At 41.8% G+C, this 26,471-nt stretch overlaps 1 protein-coding gene and 1 pseudogene across 1 annotated transcript; both read right to left on the bottom strand.

The window, feature by feature from the left end:
• Positions 1-236: 236 nt before the first annotated feature.
• Positions 237-613, bottom strand: LOC142451198 (small ribosomal subunit protein uS8-like). The gene has a single exon (XM_075553110.1). The coding sequence runs from the start codon at positions 588-590 to the stop codon at positions 237-239; it is 354 nt and encodes a 117-aa protein (XP_075409225.1). The 5' UTR covers positions 591-613.
• Positions 614-19,270: 18,657 nt separating this feature from the next.
• Positions 19,271-19,801, bottom strand: LOC142451197 (large ribosomal subunit protein uL24-like; annotated as a pseudogene).
• Between the last annotated feature and the right edge of the window lie 6,670 nt (positions 19,802-26,471).

The raw sequence follows: 26,471 nt of genomic DNA, 5'->3' as shown, positions 1-26,471 counted from the left end.
GTTACTGATGTTGGGGATCTTAGTTATATACTTATTAATGATTTGGATTCTTCTTTGGATATATTATGATTTGACTCTTTTGCCCATTTGAAATATTGAGCCATTTATCATCAAGTATGATGCTAACTGTGGGTTTAGCATGGATCCTTTTTTTTTTTGTCCATTCGGCGTTTTATTTGTTTCGATGCATTACATCCCTAGAAAAAGAAGCCCAGGATTTTCCCTCCCGTGTGTTTTCACCTGGCTTCCTCATGGTCCATGATGCCGGCGGAGGTCGTCAGCACGATGAAACCGAACTGCCGGGAAGGGAGCAGGTTGTTCTGCCACTTTTCTAGATCTTTGAGCTGCACATCAAATCTAAGGCTGATCACTCCACACTTGTTTAATCTGCCCGTGAGGTTCACTACAATTTTCCCAGCTCTGTGGTCATCAATGATTTCAAATTCACCAATGTGGCCGTGCTTCATCATCACAGTAAGAAACCGGACAATGACCTTGGAGCATGGCCTAATGAGAACCTGGCGCTTGCCTCTCTTCTCGGCATTATTGATGCTCTTGAGAGCGTCGGCCAGGACGTTCATGCGCACCATGATGGCGGCACGGAAAGATGGCGGAAAGATAGCATGGATCCTTTTTTATGAGTTTGAGGAAGTTCCCTTCTATTCCTGGCTGGCTCATGTGTTTTGCCAACATTTGGTGGCATAGTGGGTTATATGTTGGGCTGCTAACCAAAAGGTTCAGAGTTTGAAAACCACTAGCTGCTCCAAGGGGAAGATGGGGCTTTCTGCTCCCTTAAAGTTTTACTGTCTTGTAAACCCAACCTGTTCGATAGGGTTACTATGAATTGGAATCGACTTGCTGGCAGTGGGTTTATTTATTTGGCTTTGATAAAAAGCCAAATAAAACCAATTGTCATGTACTCCACTGTGACTCATAATAACCCTATGTATTTCAGAGTAGAATTGGGTTCCACAATTCCCAGGGGCTGTGATCTTTCTGTAGATTGCCAGGACATTTTTCTTTCTTCCTAGGAAAGTATACTACTTTCTAGAATCCTTTTGTTTCAACCAGAGAAACTCCCTCTGGTGCTTCTTGTAAACTATGTCTTTTAGTAATGAACTCTTGGGTTTTTAAAATCTAGGGTTGTCTTTTCTCTTCCTCTTTTTTTCATATTTGATAGATTGTTTTGCCAGATATAGAATGCTTGGACTTTCTTCCTTCCTTTCTGCATTGAAAATGTGTCATTCCATTGTTTCTGGCCTCCATGGTTTCTGATGAGCTATGAGTTGTAAATCTTACTGAGTCTTACTAGTGTGAGATGAGTTAGTTCTGTCTTGCTTTCAGGATTCTCTGTCTTTGGATTCAGGGGGATGGTTTAAGTGTGGATCTTTGGGAGTTGTGGCAGTTACATAATCTCCTGTCAACTTGAAGGAAAGGGTGGAGTCTAGCCTGTCAATCCTGTCAAACAGGATTCTGGGAACTCCCCGTTGTCCTTGTCCTTCCTGGAGGCGGGGCACACACTGCTTCATTTTCCGTTGACAAGCCACATGGAGCCGTGCTGATGGCAGCGGGAGCCCTGGAGCTGTAGGAGCCACGTGGAGAGCGGTGCTAACGCTGGGATGCTTTTCATCCACTGCCCTGGGATCTTCCTGCTTTGGGCATTGTTGCGTGTGCTGCATGAGTCTGTAGAAGATTTTATGGTCTAGTTCGGACATAAGGGCTGATATTAGACTTATGGGTTAATAGAGAACTTACAGACTTGATCTCAACTGGGCCGGGATGTTTTCTTACTATACAGTCTCTTACACACATTTGAGTGTTTCTCGATTTGTTTCTCTAGTCGACCCAGACTAACACAGGAGTTGATCTTACTTGTAGTTTGTTGACTTTCTTGAATGTCATATAGTTTAGTTTTTCATATTTTAGTCATTTATATTCTTTTTGTTCCTTATTTAAAAATTCAGATCATTAACTTTGTATTCAACATGTAAGCAACCAACCAACCCCCCAATAGTTTACCCCTCCCCCAACTCCCTGATTTCTTTTCTCCCTCTTGTAGACCACCATCTTCCACTTCACCCAAGTTGAAACCTGTCTACAATCTAGTCTATTGCTTGATCTTCTCCCCTGTCCCTCCCCCACCATCCCCAAAACTTCAAGTCTGTTCTCTTTGGTATGAAAGTCTTTATCTGTTTCACCATCCCCTTTTATAACACTGGCCTCTTACAAAAGTTGTCCTTTTGTGCTTGGCTAACTTCATTCAGCCTAAATCTCTCCAGGCCCCATACTCTGAAGTACTTCGTGGTTCCATCATCATCTTTTAGCCATGCGCACTCTGCTGTTGTGTGTACCTACCAAAGTGTCTGGGTCCCCTCCTCTGTGGAGAGGCATTTTGGTCATTTCTATCTTCTTGCTATTGGTCTCTCCTTTTTGAACTCCCATTGTGAGTATGTGAATATGTTCCAGGATTTACCAGAGATCTGTGACTCTTTGTTCACTTTGCTTCATTTTTTTGAGGGTGAAGGAGGGCACTTCTGTAGAAAGGATAATGTCAATTGGCTTTCTTTATTTTCACTAATTTTTTTCTTCTTTCTATTCAAATATGCTGTTGAACTCTTCTTGTGGATTTTTTTCCATGATTTTGTTGGGTTTTTTTCAACTCCAGAATTCTATTCCCGCCCCCGCCCCCCCATTCCTCTTTATTCATAGTCTCTATTAGGTGAAATCTCATTGTGCTGGTTTGGGTTGACTAGAGAAACAAATCCAGAGATACTTATATGTGTGTAGGAGAGAACTTAATATCAAAGAGCAATTGTACATTAAGAAAACATCCCAGCCCAGTCCAGATCAAGTCCATAAGTCCAATATTGCCCTATATATCAATAATAGTCCATAAATTCATCTTTCGACTCACACAGCCATGCAATGATGCTGAATGCGTAGGCCAGTGGGTGGAAAGTCTTGTGGATCCAGTGGTGGTGGAAGCATCTCAGTGCTGGCAGGGGTCTCCACATGGCTCCTCCAGATCCAGGGCTCTGGCTGCATCAACGTAGCTACATGTGGCTTGTCAACAGGAAGATGAAACAGAGAGTGTCTGCCATCTCCAGGGAGGAATACAGGAGTTCCCAGAATCCTCAGGAGAAGGCCATTGCCCACATGGAGGCCTCATTGGCTATGGCCTGATTGACAGGCTAGACTCCATCCCTTCACAAATTGACAGGAGATAATGTAGCTGCCTGCCCCAGTCATTCTCATACTTTCCTTTAGTTTTGTAGACAGTTTTCTTTTTTCTTTTAAATCATTTTACTGGATGCTTGTACAATTCTTATCACAATCCATCCATCCATTGTGTCAACCACATTTTGTACAATTGTTGCCATCATCATTTTCAAAACATTTTCTTTTTTATATATTGTGAAATATCAATTTCTAATTACAAATAAATGAAATTTTGTCTTGAAGCATGATGTAGCATGGGTAACAGTCTTTCCCCCCCTTTTTCTAAAAAAAACCATTTTAGTGGCGGCTTGTACAACTCATCATAATCCATACATCCATCTATAGTGTCAAGGACATTTATACATTTGTTGCCTTCATTAGTCTCAAAACATTTTCTTCCTACTTGAGCCTTGGCATCAGCTTCTCATTTCCCCCCCTCCGTTCTCCACCCTTCCTCCCTCCCCCTTGATAATTTATACATTTTTTTCTTGTCTTACATTATCTGCTGTCTCCTTTAACCCACTTTTCTGTTGTCCATCACTCTGGGAGGGGGTTATATGTAGATCATTGTGATTGGTTTCCCCTTTCTCCCCCCACCTCCCCCTTACCCCCCTGGTATCACTACTCTCAATATTGGTCCCGAGGTGTTTATCAGTCCTGGATTCCCTGTGTTTCCAGCTCTTGTTAGTGCCCATGTACATGCTTTGGTCTAGTCAGATTTGTAAGGTAGAATTAGGGTCATGCTAGTGGGGGCGGGGGAATATTAAAGAACTAGAGGAAAGTCATATGTTTCATTGGTGCTATACTGTGCCCTGAATGGCTTGTCTCTTCCTTGCGACCCTTCTGTAAGGGGATGTCCAATTGCCTCCAGATGAGCTTTGGGTCTCCACTTCGTACTTCCACTCATTCACAACTATTTTAAAAAATTAGTTTTATTGGCAAATAATTCACATATCATATGTTTAATAGTTAAATCATGTTAATAAAGTTCTGAAAACATCACCACAATTTTAGAGTATTTTCTTCTTTCTCATACTTATTATTGTTAACTCCTCATTTCCACCCAACCTCCCCTCCCATGCCTCTAGGTAAGTATTAATCCGATTACTGTCTCTATTTATTTAATAACCTGGATTTCATATACAGAAAATCATATAAAAACATTAACAAAATAAAACAGAAAAACCTCAATCAAAAGAAAGTAGAAAATGTTAAAAACTGAAAATTTTTGAAATGCGTCAAAAGGGAGATAAAATTATATGATACTACATTTTAGCCTAAGCACATCTGTCGTAATTGATTTTGCAATGCTCTCTGTCTGAGAACAAGATAGTTCACGGCCCTGAACAATGGTGAGGGAATTCATTGGAGGCTTAATACATGTGCCAACCTTGCCTGTGGATTGTGGACTTTCACCGTCATCCCTAGCCTTCTGCAAACCAAGTGTCCACAGCTTATGCTCTGATGCCATTCCTTATTTGGATTTGAATTTTATCATTTACAAACCTTGGATCACACAGGCTGGTGTGCTTCTTTCATGTGGACTTAGTTCAAGCCTCACTTAGATGGCTGATTGTTTGACAGGCAGTTGACAGCTCTGCACAGTCTTCAGGAAGTGAACACTTAACGGCATGCATCAGAGATGAGAGCTTAGGGCTTCCTCAGGTCTTTTCTGAGCATCTACATAACTCCCCACAATAATGATCATATACATAGCTTTCTAAAGCCCTGGCAACAAGCCAGCTCTCTTCAAAGCTTCTGTGTGAGTCTGGGTACTTTAGAGAAACAAATCCACAGAAACTCATGTATAAGAGAGAGTTTTATATAAAGGTTAAGTGCGCATCAAGAAAACATCCCAACCCAGTGCTGCCCAAGCCCACAAGTTCCAACATTAAACCATTAGCCCCTATGTCTGACACCAATTCACAAAGTGCAACTCCATCTCACAAAACAGACGCGATGATACCGACTGCAGGAGGAAAGCTGAGTCAGTGAATGTATAAGCATCTCAGCACTGGCAGGGGTCTCCACATGGCTGCTCCAGCACCCAGGGCTGCATCGAGGTAGGTCCATGTGGCTTCTCCTCAGGGATGTCTTGCAGGAAGTCAGCCTTGCCAGCTAAAGCAGGGAACTGGCTAAGGCAGCTGTACCCTGATTCAACCACCAGAGAGCAAGAGACCCGAGAACTAGAAAGGTGAGGTTCACTGAGCCATTTATTTCTCCTTCCTTCAATTAATCCCACATGTGTTTATCGGCCAGGTTGGTACAATAAACTAACTACCTAAGCCTCTAAGACAGTGGTTCTTAACCTTCCTAATGCTGCGATCCTTTACTATAGTTCCTCATGTTGTGACCCCCCCCAACCATAAAATTATTCGTTGCTACTTCATAACTGTAATGTTGCTACTGTTATGAATCATCAGGTAAATATCTGATATGCAGGATGTATTTTCATTGTTACAAATTGAACATAATTAAAGCATAGTGATTAATCAAAAACTATGTAATTATATATTGTGAAATATTTATGTGTTTTCCAATGATCTAAGGCGACCTCTGTGAAAGGGTTGTTCTACCCCCAAAGGGGTTATGACCCACAGGTTGAGAACCACTGCTCTAAGGATATCTCATTCTATAAGGTTTCTTTCTTAGCATTTTTGGGAGCATTTTTCAAAATGTATTGTTTATCCCAACTGTTATGAGTCATTTCAGAAATCCATAATGTTATAATGGCTAACAATTCCAACCCCAGGAGAATTTAGCCTTGGACAAATTCAAGTTGGTTACTAAAAATTAAAGGAGGTAAGTTTTCCTAGTAAATTTCCCAGGGAACCAGCAAAACAAAACCCAAACCAGAGTCATCGGAGGGGATTCTGGTTTCCAAGACAGTAAGTCTTCATCCACGTAGAAAATATCATCTTTCTCTCACTGACAGGCTGGTGGTTTGGAACTGCTGACCTTGAAGTTACTAGTTCAGTGAGTAACCTATACACCACCAGGGATTCTCAAGTTGAATTATGGCATTTCTTCATGAATGAAAAGTTTTTTGCGTCTTCTGGTATTGGAAATTCAGGTTCCTATTTTTCAAGGCTACTGCTGAGCTGGGGAGTGGAGAATGAAACAGAGGTAACTTAAAACACCACAAAGCTCTTTTTCCATTTTTAGCAAGATTCAGCCATTTTTCTTAACTTAATCTTCCTGGGGTTGTTGTAAGCCTTTGGCTAATTTCCAGAGTTCTAAAAAGATTAAGTCTGACAGTATCTGCCAGTCCTGTGGTGTTTTTGTTTTTCTTTTTAATTATTTACACGTAGGGGCAAACATTTGAAGATCGTTAATTTACCATCTTTGCTAATGTCAGTCTAATTCAATTTGCTGTCCCTTACTCAATCATTCACATTTATTAAATGCCTGTCACACCCAGACACTCCCCTAAGTGGGCTCTGGAGATAGCCTGTTCTTCCCTGAGGCTCAGACACTATATAATCACAGGGATAAGATCTTGGTTAGTAGTATTGTGCAATTTTATCTAGGTGTCTGGCCATGAAAAATTAATTTTCTGCTTGTTGTCTTAAGGAAAGAAAAAGTATCTTGAACGCTTCCTACGAGTCAGGCATTGCTGAGCTTCTAGGAAATCTTTACTCCTCACTTCCACCAATTCTTTCAAGTCTTTTCTTTTTTTAGACAGTTTCATTGACACTTCATCCACATATAATTCAATTCAATAGTTCAATCGTGTTATGTAGAGTTGCACACTCTTTACAACAGTCGATTTTAGAATATTTTCCCCATACTCATTATTATTCATGCCATTTTTTTCAATTTTGGCAAAAATTATACACAACAAAACATTCTCCAATTAAACAGCATCTATATTAGACTTCAGTGACAACGATGATACTATTCTTCACAATGAACAACCATGATTATGATCCCTCTCCAAATTTGTCCACCACAATTAAAACAAACTCAATGTCCCCTAAGTAAAAACTCTTCTTCCTTCACCCACAGTAACCATAGGTCAAGTCTTGTTTCTTTTCTTTTTTTAAAGTAGTCTTCTTGATAGAATATTCACATACCCTTCCATAGTTATACTGCTTCTAAAAAGAATTGAATATACATTGCTAAAATCAGCTCAAATGTTCTCTCCCACTCCTGTATCCACTGATAGCTCTCCAATTTACCACCCCTACCCCCACCAAGTACCTTCAAGTCTTCTTCTTGAGAAGAAAGATTTTAACTTCACAGTAAGTCTTTCTGTTTGCTCCATTGAGTCTATGCCTGCTGGGGGAAAACAAGAAGAGTATCAAACCATGGATGGACGTGGGCAATCAGGGTCTCACAGTGATGAGGACTGATGATGAGGGGCATCTTGCACTTCTAGAAGGACAAGTTAGGTCTTTGTTGGAAAGAAGTTAAATTCAGAAGGATAATTTGGTGTGGTAGTTACATAATTTTATGTCAATTTGATAGAGTGAAGGGGTGGGGTTTGGCCTGTCAATCCGGTCACAGCCTGATGATGCCTCCTGGTGGGTGTGACCTTCTCATGAGGATTCTGGGAACTTTCTCTCTCAGTGGATATGGGCCACACTGTCTCTCTGACTTCGTCTTCCTGCTGACAAGCCATGCTGATGGCAGCCAGAGCCCTGGAGATGCGTCCGCTGCCATTGGATCCACAAGACTTTTCACCCACTAACCTGTGATCTTCCTACATTAGCATAATTGCATGTGCTGCGCAAGTCTGAAGAGGAATTGTAGACTAGTATTGGACATATGTGCTAATATTGGACTTATGGACTTGATCTGGATTGGGTTGGGATGTTTTCTCAATATTCAATTGCTCTTGGATTTAAAGATCTCTCTTACACTGGATTTGTTTCTCTAGTCAACCTGGCCTAACACAGTCAGATAAAAAGTGTAATGAAAATCTGAATGGAAGAGGTTCCCTGATACTTGCTAGTTTCATGTGGTATTCCATCAAACCTTCTCTGACAAGTCTCCCTCCCACAATAGTAGCTCACACTGTCTTAGCTCACACTGAAGTAGCCCTGGTGGCGTTGTGCTTATATTGGGTGCTATCCTGAAGGTCTGCTGTGACAAACCACCCCAGCTCCTGCTGGTAAATTGGGCTTTCCACTCCCATTAAGAGTTACAGTCTCAGAACCTCACAGAGGCTGTTCTACCCTGTCCTCTCAGGTGGTTATGAGTAGTGATGTCAGTAAATAAAAAAAAATTAAGGTATTCAATCACATGCTGTTTAGTTGCATATCTTCAGTATTTTTCATGCTGACTAATAGACATTTCCTGTTGAATATTATGTTCTCAAATATTTCCTTTGATGACAAAGAAAAGACCTAATCTATTCCTTAATGCACTTTCTAATATAGTGAAGCTGTTCAATAAATAAATATATATTTTTAAATCACTTTCTTGGGGGCTCATACAACTCTTATCACAATTGATCCATATATACATTGTGTCAAGCACATTTGTACATTTGTTGCCATCATCTTTCTCAAAACATTTTCTTTCTACTTGAGCCCCTGGTATCAGCTCTTCATTTTCCCCCTCCCTCCTTCAGCCTCCCTCCTTCACGAAACCTTGATAATTTATAAATTATTATTTTTTCATGTCTTACACTATCCGATGTCTCCCTTCACCCACTTTTCTGTTGTCCCTCCCCCAAGGAGTGGGTTATATGTACATCATTATGATTGGTTCCCCCTTTCTACCACACCTTCCCCTTACTTTCCTGATATTGTTACTCTCATTATTGGTCCTGAGGGGTTTATCTGTCCTGGATTCCCTGTGTTTCCAGTTCTTACCTGTACCAGTGTACATCCTCTGGTCTAGCTGGATTTGTAAGGTATAATTGGGGTCATGATACTAGGGGTGGAGGGGAAGCATTAAAGAACTAGAGGAAAGTCATATGTTTCATAGGTGCTACACTGCACCCTGACTGGATTGTCTCCTCCCTGAGACCCTTCTATAAGGGGATGTCCAGTTGCCTACAGATGGGCTTTGGGTCTCCATTCTGCACTCCCCCTCATTCACAATGATTGATTTTTTTGTTCTTTGATGCCTCATACCTGATCGTATCGACACCTCATGATCACACATGCTGGTGTGCTTCTTCCATGTGGGCTTTGTTGTTTCTCAGCTAGGTGGCCACTTGCTTATCTTCAAGCATTTAAGACCCCAGATGCTATATCTTTTGATAGCTGGGCTCCATTAACTTTCTTCACCACATTTGCTTATGCACCCACTTTGTCTTCAGCCATCATGTCAGGAAGGTGAGCATCAAGGAATGCCAGTTTAATTGAACAAAGTGTTCTTGCATTGAGGGAGTATTTGAGTAGAAGCCCAATGTCCATCTGCTTCCTTAATACTAAACCTATAAATATATGCACATAGATCTATTCCCATCATATATAAATATATTTACATATTTACATGCCGGTATTTAGCCCTCTATAAATGCCCTTTGCCTCCTAGCTCTTTCCTCTATTTCCTTTTACTTTCCTCTTGTCCCACCATCATGCTCAGCCTTCATTTGGATTTCAGTAATTCCTCGGTTACATTGCCCTTGATCACCCCCTATCAGGCCTCCTGCAACCTCCTCGCCATTGAGTGTGGATCACTTGTTGTTCCCTTGTCCCTAGGTTTGTTAACTCCCACTTCATTTCCCCCTCCTCCATCCCATGTCCCCCTCAGCCATTGGTCCAGTTGTTTTCTCCTCCAGTTTGTTTATACTACCTATCTTATCTAGATCCACCTTCAGAGATAATAATATGCACAAAAAACAAGACAGAGCAAAACAACAAAAGCAAAGCAACAAAAGAAAGGAAAAGAAAACAACAACAAAAACACCAATGACAAAAAAAAAAAAGCCTGTACATAGTTAAAGGTCTGTTGGTTGACTTTTGGGAGTGTATTCTGGTTGAGTCTGATGGGGTTCCATGCCCTGGCCCCCAAATCTATTTTTGGTATTCCCTGGGGACTTCATTGCTCTGTTATCCTTGCTGTTCTGTTACAAGGGCAACAGGTCCTCTCTATGCTTTGGCTGCTTTGAGCGGAAATGGCATCCTCAGGTCTTGGTAGGCCAGGATACGTTCCACTCTCTCTAACTCTCTCTTCATTTTCTCCTGTGTTCGCTGATCAGACATGCCCCTTTCCCTGAACTGTAGCTTCAGTGCTATCCTCTGAAGTGAATTCTTCTGTGGGGAGGAGAGGCTGTCCACGTAGTTGGGATTGGAGCTGGCCCCTCAGATCTCTCTATTGGTTCCCTGCTTCATGCCTGCATGTTGCATTTACATCCTGGAGCACGGGATTGAAGTCTGGCCCCTCTTTCCCTGTGGAGATATAAACAATATCCTCCCCTTGGGTGGGTTAGTGCCCTGTTCTCCCACTACCCATCTCTCTTTTTGTCTTTCTTTCCCCCTCCTTTTTAGTTGGGAAATATGTATCCCTGGATTTGGTCTGATCCCTGCCATACTACCTGGATCTTACCCCCGGAATGTTTGCATACTGTAGCTTTTTCCCTATGCCCTTTTTGCATTTTTAAACTTACCTCAGTGTTGTACTTGTCCTTTTGTGCTTGGCTTACTTCACTTAGCATGATTTCCTCTAGTTCTTCCCATGCGGTGATGTGCTTCATGCATTCATTGGTGCTTTTTAGAGATGCATAGTACTCCACTGTATGTATGTACCACAGTTTTTTAATCCATTTGTTGATGGAAATTTGGGTTGTTTCCAACTCCTTCCGATTGTGAACTGTGCTGTGATGAACACTGGAGCACAGATGTCTAGCGCGGTTTGTTTCTTGCCTCTTCTGGATATATGCTTAATATGGGGATTGCTGGGTCTTATAGTAGCTCGATTTCCTTTTTTTTTTTTTTAAGATATTGCCGAATCAATTTCCAGGCTAAATAAATATTGGTTGGGGGAAAAAAAAGAACTCATTCCCTAAATATAATCCCGAGAGGAGGTGAGGCTGTCTACCCCAGAAAGAGCTACAGTCTTGGAACTGCACAAGAGCAGTTGTGGCTATGTGTCATTATCGACTCAATGGCAATGAGTTTAAAAATAAAAATCATCCTAACACTTAAAATTCATACTTCTTTTTTATGAGTTTTCAGCTTTCTTTCTGTGCTCTAGAAACTAAATGTTGGTTCAGATACTATGCCCTGAGCTTGGGTGGGGTTGGGTGGCACATACTTGAACTTTGGCAGGTTGTTCGGTTCACTTAGAAAGGACTAGAGAATGGGGAGGAGTAAAGCCTATAATCAGCAGGGTAGGGTGGAGGGAACAGAGGAGCAAGTAAAGTCCCAGCTTATAGCTGTTTTCTCCCTTTCTCTCAATACCGTGACTAGCTTTGATTAGCTCCTCCTTCCTCCACCTCTGCCTGGGGAGGTAGAACTCAAGGCAGCAGTCTTACAGAGAACAAGCAGATCTCTCTTTTTTCCCTCCTTTGGAATGAAGGGAACAAAAGCTGGTAGGTGGACCATCCCCCAGTGTCAAAGCTATCCTGTGCAAGGGTAGAGTTGTTGCAAAAACACCAGACCAAAAACATTTTCCTTCACTGTGTTGATTGGTCATTATCACCACATTTTTTATGAGGATTGATTGCAAATTTTTATCAGTATTCTTGGATAATAATTATATATTAAAATACAGTTATGCCTGTAGATGACATATGTATTTAAAATATATGTAACAGAAGTTAATAATATATAAAGGATATAAAATTATATACGCCCATTCTGACTCCAGAAATGCTTTTATGAGCAATAAAGCTTCAAGCACTCAAATGCTTCCGGGTGTTCCCTTACGATGTCTGGGAAGACTCAACCCCTCAAATTAGGTTCTAATGGCCAAGTAAACCAACTCCCTCCCAGAGCACCCATTAACAAGGCTCTATTCTTTCTGGATATGCCACATGACATGGTAAGAATACGCTTTGATGCAGGTGGTTGTTGAGATTATTAAACTCTGGACATTTTTCCCTCACAAATTCCAGTCTGATCATTGATTGAATGATTGCATTTCAGTGCCTTTTAGCATGAAGCAGGGGAGATGAACGTAGCTGGCCTCTTACTTAGACAGGCAGTGGGGTAATATGAATAATTCCCACTGGAAAAGCAATTAGCTCCTCTGTTGGAGCTGGCATTGGTGGTCCTGGATGATCCCCTAACCCAGAGCACAGAGGCAGAGCGGCGGGGACCAAGGAGAGACAAGATTTAGGGAAACGAAGCTCCTACCCCACGTTTTCCTCAGTAGCTGGTGATAGGGGCAAGCCTCAATCACGAGGACCTTCAGGAATGTCCGTGTTCTGGACTTTATTTATCTATCTATCTATCTATTTATTTATTTTTGGAGGGGGCACCTGGATCTGGAGTTTATTTTAACCCCAGTTCGATCCAAATTGACAGCAGACATGGAAAAAGTCCCTCATATTCACTCATAATTGTTCTTACTCTGAGTAAGTGTAATTAATTGGTAAGAATTGGGACATCCTAACCATAACCCTAATGCTTAACTGAGGAAGTATGTCACGCTTCTCTGCCATGAACAGTTGGGCTCACGGCCACTTCAGTGAGTGCTGCCGTGAACAGTTGGGCTCACGGCCACTTCAGTGAGTGGAGAGAGAGAAGGGAGGGTGGGTAGAGGATGGGAATCCAACATTTGAAGACAGGTGGTGCTTGGCAGCCAACCAAATGGGAGGAAACCTGACAATTGGCTTCTGTGAAGATTATACTTGACAGAGCTCTGCGGGGCTGTCACTTGGGATCACTGAGTCAGAAGTGACCCAACAACACCTAAGACTCAAGTGTGTGCGAGTGTGTGCGCACGCACACACACACAAACACATACACACACACATCACTAATAAAGAATCCCCAAGTGGTGTGAATGGTTAAGTCCTGGGCTGCTACCCAAAGGCCAGCCATTCATCTAAAGGCTCCTTGGAAGAAAAGGCTAGTGATTTGCTTTTGAAAAATAAGCCACTGAGTCGTCTCTTTTTTTAAGTTATTAATAAATGGACATTAGTGGAACCATGGTAACAGCCTCACCTTCCATGTGAAAAGCCATAGTTCAACTCCCAACCAATGCACCTCATCACAGTGGCCACTTGTCAGAGGAGGCTTGTGAATTGCTATGAATGGATTTCAGTGGTGCTTCCTGACTCAGACGGACTCAGAAGAAAGTCTGGTGACCCACTTCCAAAATTCAGTCGATGAAAATCCTCTTCTCCACAGCAGCGAACAACATAAGAGTCAAGAGTAGAAACAAAAGAATACACCTATGCTATCTCAAGACTCTGGACTTCATAATTCTTTAGTGTTCATTTTCAAATAACCTCTCTGTAGACTATGAATATGAAAATAAGCTTTTTTAAAAACTAAGGAATTGATTTGTATAAACCAAAATTAGATGTACTGGTTTTCTCTTATGTCTACACCAATCAGACACTCACAAAGTCTTCCATATCTAACTATGAAGGGATGCTGTGTTTGTTGTGTGTGGAAACTAGTGTATAATTGGTGTGGCGATGGGGGATTATTTCAACTGTAAAAATAAATTCCCGTGGGTCTACCTAAGAGCTGTCTTAAGTGATATTCTCAACAGATCAAAATACATATGAGAGGATATCAGAAGGTTGGTGGGAACATGGAATGAAAAGGTAATGGGATCTTTTTGAAGCCTCTCACATCTATCTATCTCTGTATTTATCTGTCTCTCTCTGAAGGGGCTTCAGAAAGCTCACAGTAAAATTCCATTATCTTTGCTTTCTAATTTTCCACATTTTTTGAAGTCCTTGGTCTCTCTCTCTCTATACACACACACACGCACGCACACACAACGCATATACTCAAATATAAGCCAACCCCAGTATAAGTCAAAGTACCTAATTATTACCTGGGAAACCAGAAAAACTGATTGACTTGAGTATAAGCCTAGGGTGGAAAATGCAGAAGCTATTGGTGAGTTTCAATAATCAAAACAAATGAAAATAAAATTACTAAAAGTTGAGACATCTATGGGGTAATGTATTTAAATATTTATTTTAAATAAAAAAACATAAATAAAAGGACAACAAGTCATTTAAAATTAGTAAGCCAGCACAGTAAGTGGAAAATAGGTTTAACAAAAAGAATAAGTTATCAACAATGATACCTTAAGAGTACTATTCCCTGAGCTCAGTCAGCAACCAAGCTAAAATGTAAAGAGTTAAAATCCTTCAAAACTGGATTCCTCATCATCATCTGTATCCCAATACAGAGCTTCAGCTGGTGTTAGGTCATCATAGACGCTGTCCTCACTGAGATCGCCGTCATCACCATCACTGCTGTCATTTTCATACAAAGTGCAGTCTTCACTGCCATCCATAGCATTACTAATACTACATTTCTGGAAGGCACGTCGCACCATGTCTTCTGGAATGTCTTCCCATGCATATCGAACCCACTTTGCTATTAACTGTATGTCAGGCTTCATGAGATTTCCTCCTTTTGTTAGTTGGGCTTGACCAGATGACATCCATTCATGCCACATCCTTCACACACGGTCTTTAAAAAGCTTATTCAAAGATACATCCAGACGCTGCAGTGCAGATGTAAGCCCACCTGGAATAACGGCTAAAGTAACTTTACTAGATTTTGCCAATTTTTTTATGTCATCTGATAGGTGGGCTCTGAACATATCCCAAACAAGTAATGATGGCTTTTTCTTTAAGGCTGCTCCTGGTCGTCGGTTCCAAATTTCTTCCAGCCATTTTTTTGTTCCGTCTTCATCCATCCAGCCTTTAACATGTGCACGGACAGTAATTCTTGGTGGGAAATTGATCTTTTTAGGCAAGGTCTTTCTTTTTTTTTTTTTTAAACATTTTATTAGGGGCTCATACAACTCATCACAGTCCATACTTATACATACATCAATTGTATAAAGCACATCTGCACATTCTTTGCCCTAATCATTTTCTTTTTTATTTTTACATTTTATTAGGGGCTCATACAACTCATCACAATCCATACATATACATACATCAATTGTATAAAGAACATACGTACATTCTTTGCCTTAATCATTTTCAAAGCATTTGTTCTCCACTTAAGCCCTCTGCATCAGGTCCTCTTTTTTTTCCCTCCCTCCCCACTCCCCCCTCCCTCATGAGCCCTTGATAATTTATAGATTGTTATTTTGTCATATCTTGTCCTATCCGGCATCTCCCTTCTCCCCCTTCTCTGCCGTCCATCTCCCAGGGAGGAGGTCACATGTGGATCCTTGTAATCAGTTCCCCCTTTCCAATCCACTCACCCTCCACTCTCCCAGTATCGCCCCTCACACCCCTGGTCCTGAAGGTATCGTCCACCCTGGATTCCCTGTGCCTCCAGCTCCCATATGAACCAGTATAAAACCTCTACCCTATCCAGTCCTACAAGGTAGAATTCGGATCATGGTAGTTCGGGGGAGGAAGCATCCAGGATCTGGGGGAAAGCTGTGTTCTTCATCGGTACTACATCGCACCCTGACTGACCCATCTCCTCTCCTAAACCCCTCTATGAGGGGATCTCCAGTGGCCGACAAATGGGCCTTGGGTCTCCAGTCTGCACTTCCCCCTTCATTCACAATGGAATATATAATGGAAATATATATATATATTCTTTTTTTTTTTTGCATGATGCCTTATACCTGGTCCCTTTGGCACCTCGTGATCGCACAGGCTGGTGTGCTTCTTCCATGTGGGCTTTATTGCTTCTGAACTAGATGGCCACTTGTTCACCTTCAAGCCTTTAAGACCCCAGACACTATCTCTTTCGATAGCCGGACACCATCAGCTTTCTTCGCCACATTTGCTTATACACCCGTTTGTCTTCGGCGATCGTATCATGGAGGTGTGCAGCCAATAATATGATATTTTGTTCTTTGATGCCTGATAACTGATCCCTTTGGGACCACGCGATCACACAGGCTGGTGTGTTCTTCCATGTGGGCTTTGTTGATTCTGAGCTAGATGGCTGCTTGTTTATCTTCAAGCCTTTAAGATCCCAGACACTATCTTTTTTGATAGCCGGGCACCATCAGCTTTCTTCATCACATTTACTTGTTCACCCGCTTTGGCTTCAGCCGTTGTGTCGGGAGAGTGAGTATCATAGAGTGCCAATTTAATAAAAGAAAGTATTCATGCATTGAGGGAGTGCTTGAGTAGAGGCCCAAGGTCCTTCTACCACCTTAATACTAAACCTATAAATATAGACACATAGATCTATTTCCCCATCCTCTTATATATATTTGCATGTACATGTCTTTGTCTAGACCTCCATAAATGCCCTTTGACTCCTAACTCTTTCCTCCATCTCCCTTGACTTTCCTCCTGCCCCACTACCATGCTCTGTCCCCACCTGGGCTACAGCCATACCTCTTCTCTACGCAACCTTACCCTTGATCATTCCCCACCAGGCCTATCACTCCCCCCTCACTACCATTTTGGGTCCCATGTTGTTCCCTTGTCCCTGTGTTTGTTAACACCACTTCCTTACCCCCCTATCTCCCTCCCTCAAGTCCCCCCGGAACTGTCGGTCCCATTGTTTTTCCTCCCGATAGTTCATCCAGCCTGTCCTATTCAGACAGACCTGTGGAGACACTAACATGCACAAAAACAAGACAGAGGAAAACAAAGCAACAGTATACAACCAGACAACAAAAATAAACCACTGACTAAGAACAAAACAAAACACTTCATGAAAGAAAAGCTTGTAGTTAGTTCAAGGATCTTTTGTTGGCCCTTAGGAGTGTTTTCCTGTCCAGTCTGTTGGGCACCACGCCCTGGCCCCAAAGTCCACTTTCAGCATTCCCTGGGGACCTTGCCACTTCGTTCCCTTTAGGCAAGGTCTTTCTTTTAAAAATAGTGATGCAACTTAGTTCCATTAGCCAAACATGATAGAATAACTGTTAAATGTTGGGTTTTTTTCATTTCCTGTGGTTTTGAGAAAAATGGTTTTTTCTCCTAAATTTGCCACAGCCTCTTTTGCTTGGAAGATCAAAAGTCATGGCAGTTTCATCCATATTCCCAATATCTGCCAGGTCGTAAATATAAATCCTTCTTTGCTTTATAATAAATGACTGGAATGACATAATTTTTTCTTCAAGGTCTTGTGGCAATTTCTGGGAAATTTTTTTGTTCTTTGTCTCAAACATAGTAGGCCAAACCTATTCATGAAGCAGTACATCATCCTGCTGATGCAGCAAATTTTTCAATGCCTGGTGCTTTATATTTGTCATCCTTAGCCATTTGTAGAGCACATATATGGATTCCCATGCGTTATGCAGTAACCATTTTGACGACACTCCATAACCCATTTATGCAATTCACTCTCTAGAGCCCCATAAAAAGACGTTAAACCATGATTAGCTTTTTAGCTTTTGGAATCTGTTCCAAGTTAGTCTTCATTTTCCGCCACTCCCTCACTTGCTTTTCGTCAACACTGAATTCCCTACTTGCAATACTGTTATTGCTCTCTTCTGCTGTTGACACAACCTTCATTTTGAAACCAGCCTCATATGACTGGCGTTTTGTTTTGGTTCAAGAGTATCCATTTCTAATAGGATAAAAAAAACAAGACTTTGAAAAAGAACTTTCAAAAAAGAAAAAGAACTTTCATGATAATGCCCCCCCACACACACACACACAATGTTAGCCTGGAGGAGGGAGGGAAGTTCCCGCGGGCGGGGGTTGCAGGATGTGAATTAACACAGAGACCAGAGGGGAGAGACAGCGCACAGCTACAGACACATCCTTACCAGTTCAGCTGCCAGCGCAAGTGAATCACTACAGGTGCTTCGGTGAATTGGAGCCATCCACGTCATAGGCCAGCTCTGATTGGTCAGATGTGAGTAAACAAACATTCAAAGCCCTGCAGTGTCAGCGGAGCTTTGAATGAACAGCGGAGAAATGGCAATCACCTGCGACATAATGGATGCTCCTCCTGTTACTTTGGTGGAGGCGGGCAGCGGTACCACTGACCCGTGTATAAGACAAAACCCAGTTTTTCAGCACATTTTTTGTGCCAAAAAACTCAGCTTATACATGAGTATATATGTTATACAACATATATTCCACTGACAACCCCATGGGTGCCAGGTACTAAGCTAAACATAGGGGATACAATAAATGGATGTAGTCCTCTGCCCTCGCAGCATATATAATCTGATTGTATACCACAGAAGGTCTATCCAGATCAGTACAAATATGAATTCCTTTGCATGCCATCTAGCTACGCCAGGATGCAGATTCAATTAATTACTCACTATTTTATGGATGTGTCCCTGTGTATATGGGAATATTTTAAAAGGAATGATGAACCATTAATCACACTTTCTGGGCCACTCTCCTTCCTCATCTGGAGTCATTCTACAGAGACCTCATTATGGTGGCACCTACTTCCACTCCACAGGTTACTGTTTTTGTGTTGCTCCTGGGAGCAGAGATCCAAGCCATAGTTGCTGATTCTAAGCCATGAAAATTCCCTAGAGGCACAGACTGGAAGAGACAAGGGATGAAAAGAGAGAGAGAGTCGTATGTCCTCTTTATTTTGGTTTATTTTATTTATTTATTTACTTACTTTGGCTTCTTGTGGGGCAAAGGCAGGGGAGGAGCTGACTTTGGTATTTTTATTACCTCCAATAATTCTCCCCAGAGGACCAAGAAGGATGGATCACTCATACACACTGGACACTCCTCCCTTCCTTCAGAACTACACTCTAAATCCCAGGATGTTTTTCTAACTGCTTTTAGTGCCTGACTTCCATGGATGGTTCTCGAAGTATGACTCTTGGATCAGCAAGCAGCATCAACATCACCAGGAATATGTATCTTTAACAAGCTTTCCAGTTGATTCCAACACACACTAGAGATAGAAAACCCCTGCAATATAGCATCGTGTCATGGTTCCCTTATAAATAAATCATTTGGGATTAATGATGGAGTCTTCCCTAAATCGTATGTGAAGTTAACTGTGAGAAAAATATTAAGTGAAAGTCACTAGTCATAAAATTTTTTTTAAGGTTTTCAAATGTGCTGCTTTTAATGGAAGTTGTGTACAAGATATTTCACGCTTGCATCTTCTCAAGTGATTCTTCCTTGTATTTGCCCTTTTCCTTTCCGACTTGGCGAGATTTGGCTTTCTGCTCCAGGATTTTTTTTGCGGTCTTTGTCCAGTTTTAACCTCGTAACCACCACCTTGCTGGGGTGAATGCCCACATGGACAGTGGTGCCATTAGCTTTATCTCGCTGCACCCGCTCAATGTAGATGATGTACTTCTTCCGGTAAACCTGAACCACTTTGCCAATCTGCTGACCTTTGTAGTGTCCTCGCACAATCTGAACTTCATCATCCTTGCGGATAGGCATGGACCGAACGTTGTATTTCTGTCTAAGTTCCTTGGAAAGCGGGGAAGACATAATCTTCCTGCGAACGTGGGAAGGGGCATTGAAATGCCTTTTCCGGTTTTTGCTCCGGTCCGAAGTCACAAAGGGATTGAACTTCATTTTGGCGGCTACTCCTTCAGCGATGGCCCCAAAAGGGAAAAGCAGTCATAAAATTTTTACCCAACCAGAACACTGAATAGAAAAGGCACATTTAAAGCGTGGGGGAGGAGGGAGGAAATCAATGTAGAAGTAATGGAAAGATGGATAGAATGTTAGATTACTTTAGTCTTTGTTTGATTCATTTCTTCATATCTTCTTACTGAGAATCACAGAGTAGAAAAGAAAAATGGATAAGCTATTTTGAGCTTGCACTAAATCAAAGTCCTAACCTCAGAACAATTAATTCTTATGATGTGACCTACTCAATACTTGCCCTCATGAAGAGATCCCTGAAGCTATGGGTACAATGGCAAAGTGAGAGGAAGAAATCAGGTGGGGCCCAGCTGTCAGCAAGAATAGTGTCTGGGTCCCCCCAGAAGAATTTATTTCAAAGGATGACATTGTATCTGCAGCTCCGGGAGAAGGACATATCTGATTGGAGCACACGGGAGCAGATGGGGGAGTAGGAAAGAGTGGAGCACATCCTGGCCCACCAGGCCCTGAGGATGATGACCCCAAATTAGAGCAGCCAGTCCACAGAGAGGACCACATGGCCAGTCCCACTTTGAGACATGACAACCCTCACTGACCCATGGTCCTGCAGGGGACAGCACCGGAGACACTGTAGAAATTGTGCCTGACCTGATCTCACCACACTGAGGCAAAGCACTGGGGGAGTGCAGCGGAACAGCAAGGTAATGGAGCAGCAAGGTCCCCAGGGAATGCTGAAAGTGGACTTTGGGGCCAGGATGTGATGTCTCAACAGACTGGACTGGAAAACACTCCTAAAGACCAACAAACAATCCTTGAACTAACTACAAGCTTTTCTTTCTTGTGTTTTGTTCTGTTCTTTGTCAGTGGTTTTTTGTTGTATATTGTTGCTTGGTTTGCTCTGTCTTGTTTTTGTGTATGTTATTATCTCCGCAGGTCTGTCTCTAAATAAGATAGGCTGGGCGAACTATCTGGAGGAAAAACAACAGGACCAACAGTTCCCGGGGCACATGGGATAGGGGGAAGTGGGGGGTAAGGAAGTGGGGTTAACAAACCCAGGGACAAGGGAACAACAAGTGATCCAAATCGGTGGTGAGGTGGGTGTGGCAGGCCTGGTAGGGCATTATCAAGGGTAATGTAATGAAGAGGTATAGCTGAAACCCAGGTGGGGATGGAGCATGATAGTGGGACAGGAGGAAAGTCAATAGAAATAGAGGAAAGAGCTGGGAGGCAAAGGACATTTAAAGAGGTCTAGACAAAGACATGTACATATGCAAATATATATATGAGTATGGGAAAATTAGATCTATATGCCTATATTTATAGATTTAGCATTAAGGTGGCGGAAGGACATTGGACCTCTACTCAAGTACTCCCTCAATGCAAGAATAGTTTCTTTTATTAAATTGACATTCCATGATGCTCACCATCCCGACACAACCTCTGAAGCCAAAGCAGGTGAACAATCAAATGTGGTGAAGAAAGCTGATGGTGCCCGGCTAAACAAAAGATAAAGCATCTGGGGTCCTAAAGGCTTGAAGATAAACAAGTGGCCATCTAGCTCATAGGCAACAAAGCCCACAAGGAAGAACACACCAGCATGTGTGATCACGTGGTTCTGAAGGGATCAGTTATCAGGGATCAAAGAACAAAAAATCATATCATTGGGTGCACACCTCCATGATATGAGCGCTGAGGACAAACGGGTGCATAGCAAATGTGGCAAAGAAAGCTGATGGTGCCCGGCTATCGAAAGAGATAGTGTCTGGGGTCTTAAAGGCTTGAAGGTAAACAAGCAGCCATCTAGTTCAGAAGCAAAAAAAGCCCCCATGGAAGAAGTACACCAGCCTGTGCGATCACGAGGTGTCAAAAGGATCAGGTATAAGGCATCATCAGAACAAAAAAAATCTTACCATAGTGAATAAAGGGGGAATTGCAGAGTGGAGACCCAAAGCCCATTTGTCAGCCACTGGAGATCCCCTTGCAGAGGGGTCTAGGGAAGGAGATGAGTCAATCAGGGTGTGATGTAGCACCAATGAAGAATACAGCTTTCCTCCAGTTCCTAAATGCTTCCTTCCCTCCGCCCCCCCCCCCCCACTACCATGATCCGAATTCTACCTTGCAAGTCTGGATGGAGCAGAGGATGTACAATGGTGCAGATAGAAGCTGGAGCCACAGGGAATCCAGGGAGGATGATACCTTCAGGACCAGCGGGGTGAGTGGCGATACGGGAGGGTAGAAGGAGAGTGGGTTGGAAAGGGGGAACCAATTACAAGGATCTACATGTGACCTCCTCCCTGGGGGATGGACAACAGAAAAGGGGGTGAAGGGAGACGTCAGACAGAGCAAGATATGACAAAAGAATAATTTATAAATTATCAAGGGCTCAAGAGGGACGGGGGTGTGGGGAAGGAGGGTAAAAAAAAGAAGACCTGATGCAAAGGGCTTAAGTGGAGAGCAAGTGCTTTGAAAATTATGAGGGCAAAGAATGTACAGATATGCTTTACACAATTGATGTATGTATGGATTGTGATAAGAATTGTATGAGTCCCTAATAAAATGTTTTTTAAAAATAGTGTTTGGGTCTTAAAGGCTTGTCTTAAAACAAGCAGCCATTCAAGTGAGGTGTAAATTAAGACCACATGGAAGAAGCACACTAGCCTCTATGAGCCAAGGATTGTAAATAATAAAATCCAAGAACAAAGAAAGGAGCTGTATTCAGCTTAAATTCTGAACACGTAATTTGCAGAAGGCTATTGAGAGCAGTGAAAGCCCCAAGTCCATCTGTAGTGTCCCCATGTGGATCAAGCCTCCAGGGGATCCCCTCTGACCATTGATTGAGGAGGTGAATGCCTTGCTATCAGTGCATTGGAAAGTGGATTAATGCCGAAGCTGCGGCTGGGTGCCATCAAGTCAGTTCCAACCCATAGAGACCCTACAGACAACAAAAGAAACCATTCTCCATTATGGTTCTTCTGTTCAACAGGTTCTTAAACCCATTGTTGCAGACATGTGTCAGTTTACCTTGTCAAGGGCCTTCCACTTTTCTGGTTCCCCTCTACTTTACAAATCATGATATCCTTCTCCACGGACTGGTTTCTCCTGACAACATGTCCAAAAGACGCGAGACCAGGTCTGGCCATTCTTGCCTCTAAGAAGCATATTTGTTGTACTTCTTCCAAGGAAAGCTGGGTTTGTTCTTCTGGCAGTTCATATTATTTTCCATATTCTTTGCCAACATTAGAATTCAAATGCACTGATTCTTCCTGACTCAGTGTCCACATTTCACATACATTTGAGATCATTGAAAATACCATTGCTTGGGCTACTTTCCCTCAAAGCAATGCCTTGTTTTTCAACACTTTATAGAGGTCTTGGGCAGCAGATTTACCAAATGCAATGTATCATTTGATCTCTTGAATTCTGCTTCCATGTGCACTGATTATAGATCCAAGCAAGACAAAAACCCTTTATAACCTCAATCTTTTCTTCTTTTATCATGATATTACCTGTTGGTCTAGTGGTCAGGATTATTGCTTTGTTTACATTGTTTTGTAATCCATACTGGCCACAAAAGTCCTTGATTTTCATCAGCAAGTGCTTCAAGTCCTCATTTTCAGCAAACAAGTTTGTATCATCTGCATATTGCAGGTTCTTAATAAGCCTTCCTTCAGGGCTGATACTGTAGTCTTCATATAATCCAGTTTCTCTGAAGATTTGTTCAACATGCAGGTTGAATAAGTATGGTGAGAGGATACAACCCTAATGCACACCTTTTCTAATTGTAAACCATGCAATATTCCCTTGTTCTGTTTGCACAATGGCCTCTTGATCTATGTACAGTTTCCATAGGAGCACAATGAAATGTTCTGGAATCCCCATTCTTCTCAAGGCTATGCATGGTTTGTTATGATCCACACAGTCAAGTGGTTTGGCATAGTTAATAAAACACAAGTAAATGTATTTCTGGTACTCTCCGCTTTCAGCCAAGATCCATATGACATCAGCAATGACTTCTCTTGCCTTACATCCTCTTCTGAATTCAGTCTGAACCTCTGACAACCAACCCTGTCAGCGTATTGCTGCACCCATTGTCAGATGATCAGCAAAGTTTTACTTGCATGTGATATGAATAATATCTGCATTCTGTTGGATCACCTTTTTTTTGGAATGGGCACAAATATGGTTCTTTCCTAGTCCATTGATCACTAGCTGTCTTCCAGGTTTCTGGGCACAGAGAAGTGCATGCAAGCTTGCAGTGCTCCATGAGCTTGTTGGAACATGTCACGTGGTATCCTGGGAATTCCTGGAACGTTGGGTTTTGCCAGTGCCTCCGTTGCAGCTTGCGCTTCTTCCTTCTAAACCATTGGTTCTTGATCAGTTCCTTTTGGTACAGTGACTCTGTATATTCCTTCCATCTGTTTTTTATACTGCCTGCATGTTCATTATTTTTCCCATAGACTCTTTTACTATCGTGACTCAACACCTCAAGTTTTTCTTCAATTCTTCCAGCTGAGCACGTTCTCCCCTTATGGCGTTCTAGTTGATTTGATTCCTGTGTATCCCGTCTCTCTACTTAGAGTTGTCATTTATGTTGCTAAACAAAAGTAGTTGCAATGAAGAAGTCACATTTCATAAACCAGGATGAGGGACAAAACGGGGAACATTACGACAGACCCTAATGAAATTAAAAGGCTAATTACATGGTACTATGAAGGCCTGTACACCAATGAATTCAACACCTTGGAAAACATGTACAAATACTTTGAAATACAATCCCTCCAGATGGACGTCAAGAGCCTCAACAGATCTATAGCAATAGAAGAAATAGACATGGTTATCAAAGGATCAGCAATAAAATATCCCCCGGGTCAGATGGCTTCACAAGAGAATTCTACCAAGCATTCAGGGAAGAACTGACACCAATCCTACACAAACTCTTACAGAGCATAGAAAAAGACAGCAAACTCCTGAATTCTTTCTATGAAGCTAGTGTGACACTGATGCCTAAAGTAGGCTAGGATCCCACTAGAAATGAGAACGACAGACTGATATAGCTAATGGACATTGACGCAAAAGTCATTGTTCTTACAAAATTCTGTCATGTGATCTCTAGCTTTATTTCTGTCACCAAGACCATATTTTCCATTACTGTCCCTTCCTTTTTGTTTACAACTTTTGCATTTCAGTCTCCAGTAATTACCAGTGCATCTTGATTGCTTGTTTGACCAATTTCATACTAAAGAAGTTAGTAGGGAAAAAAAAGAAGCTAGTAGAATTCTCAATTTTCTTCATCACTAGCTTTAGTGGTTGGTGGGTAAATTTGAGTAGTAGTTGTATTAACTGAATTTCTTTGTAGGCATATCAATATTATTGTATTATTATTACATATAGATTTTTTCATATAGATATTATTATAGACATATAGGCATGATCCAATCACATCATACTTAGAGATAAAGCTTGAAATATTCTTTTGAAGATGAATGTGATGTCCTTCCTCTTGAATTTGTCATTCCCAGTATAGTAAACCATATGATTCCCTGATTCAAAATGGCCAAAAGCAGTCCACTTCAGTTCACTAATGCCTTGATATCACTAATATTGATCATTATGCATTCCATTTAGTTTTTGAAGACTTCCAGTTTTTCTAGGTTCATGATTTTGTACATTCCATGTTCCCATTATTAATAGATGTTTGCAACTGCTTCATGACATTTTAAGTTGTGCCTCACCAGCAAACGAAGATCCTGAAGGCTTATCTTTATCCATATCATTATGATTGATTCTACTTTGTGATTCTGCTGTTAAGATCCTTTTAACCTGAAAGGCTAATCCTCCTGAACTGTATCTGACAATGTTCTGCTGTTATTCAGAAGGTTCTCAGTATATCTGATAATATTCCACTGCTGCTTATAAGCTCTCCAATGGCTAATCCCTCAGAAGTGGGCAGCCCATTCCTTCTTGATAGTCTGTTCTTAGCCTGGGAACTCCACCAAAACCTGTTTTCCTTGGATGAGCTGGATGGTATTTGAAATCCTAGTGACCTAGATTGCAGCATCACAGCAGCATGCAAACCAACTTGGTGCATAATGGCAGACAGGTGGTGACTTGTCTGTTGCTGTGATGCTGGAGTTTATGAGTACATGCAAATTCTCCTTGCCTATGTGGATCCCAGAAGGTCTTTGTAATCACTGAATTCCACACTAGGCCTTTAGTAATTCATTACAATTTTACTTGATTTCATATTGCTGGTGGTAGGATCATTCAAATCCCACCCATATACTCCACCACAGTGGAGACAGTTCAGATTGTCAGTCTCTTCTTGGATTTTAGGCTACGTTTTTGGCTTACAACTCCATCCTCAACTGAAAGGCTCAGCCTTTCTCTTCAAGAAAAGTAATGATTTTGTTGTTTATTTGACATTTTCTTATGTCAGAGTGGAAGAGATCCTCTTTCTATCTTTTACATTCTAAGGGGAAGCTAAGGAGCCCTGATGGCACCATGGTTGCTAAGTCAATAATCTCGTCTCCCAACTCTCCAGAAGCAGGATGACCGCAGAATTCTTTGGCCAACTACATTATTGGCAGGACCCTGGAGGGCAACACACATTCAAAGCAACATGGTCATTCACTGTCTCTGAGCAGAACACAGCTATTTGTTCCTTGCTTGGGTC

This window comes from Tenrec ecaudatus, chromosome 6 (assembly GCF_050624435.1).
Source record: "Tenrec ecaudatus isolate mTenEca1 chromosome 6, mTenEca1.hap1, whole genome shotgun sequence".
Taxonomy (NCBI): domain Eukaryota; kingdom Metazoa; phylum Chordata; class Mammalia; order Afrosoricida; family Tenrecidae; genus Tenrec; species Tenrec ecaudatus.
The sequence above is the reverse complement of the archived record's forward strand: the minus strand, read 5'-3'. Positions and strand labels throughout refer to the sequence as shown.

Excerpts from the sequence above, each read along its gene's own strand:
- LOC142451198 (XM_075553110.1), bottom strand. The coding sequence starts at position 590 with ATGGTGCGCATGAACGTCCTGGCCGACGCTCTCAAGAGCATCAATAAT.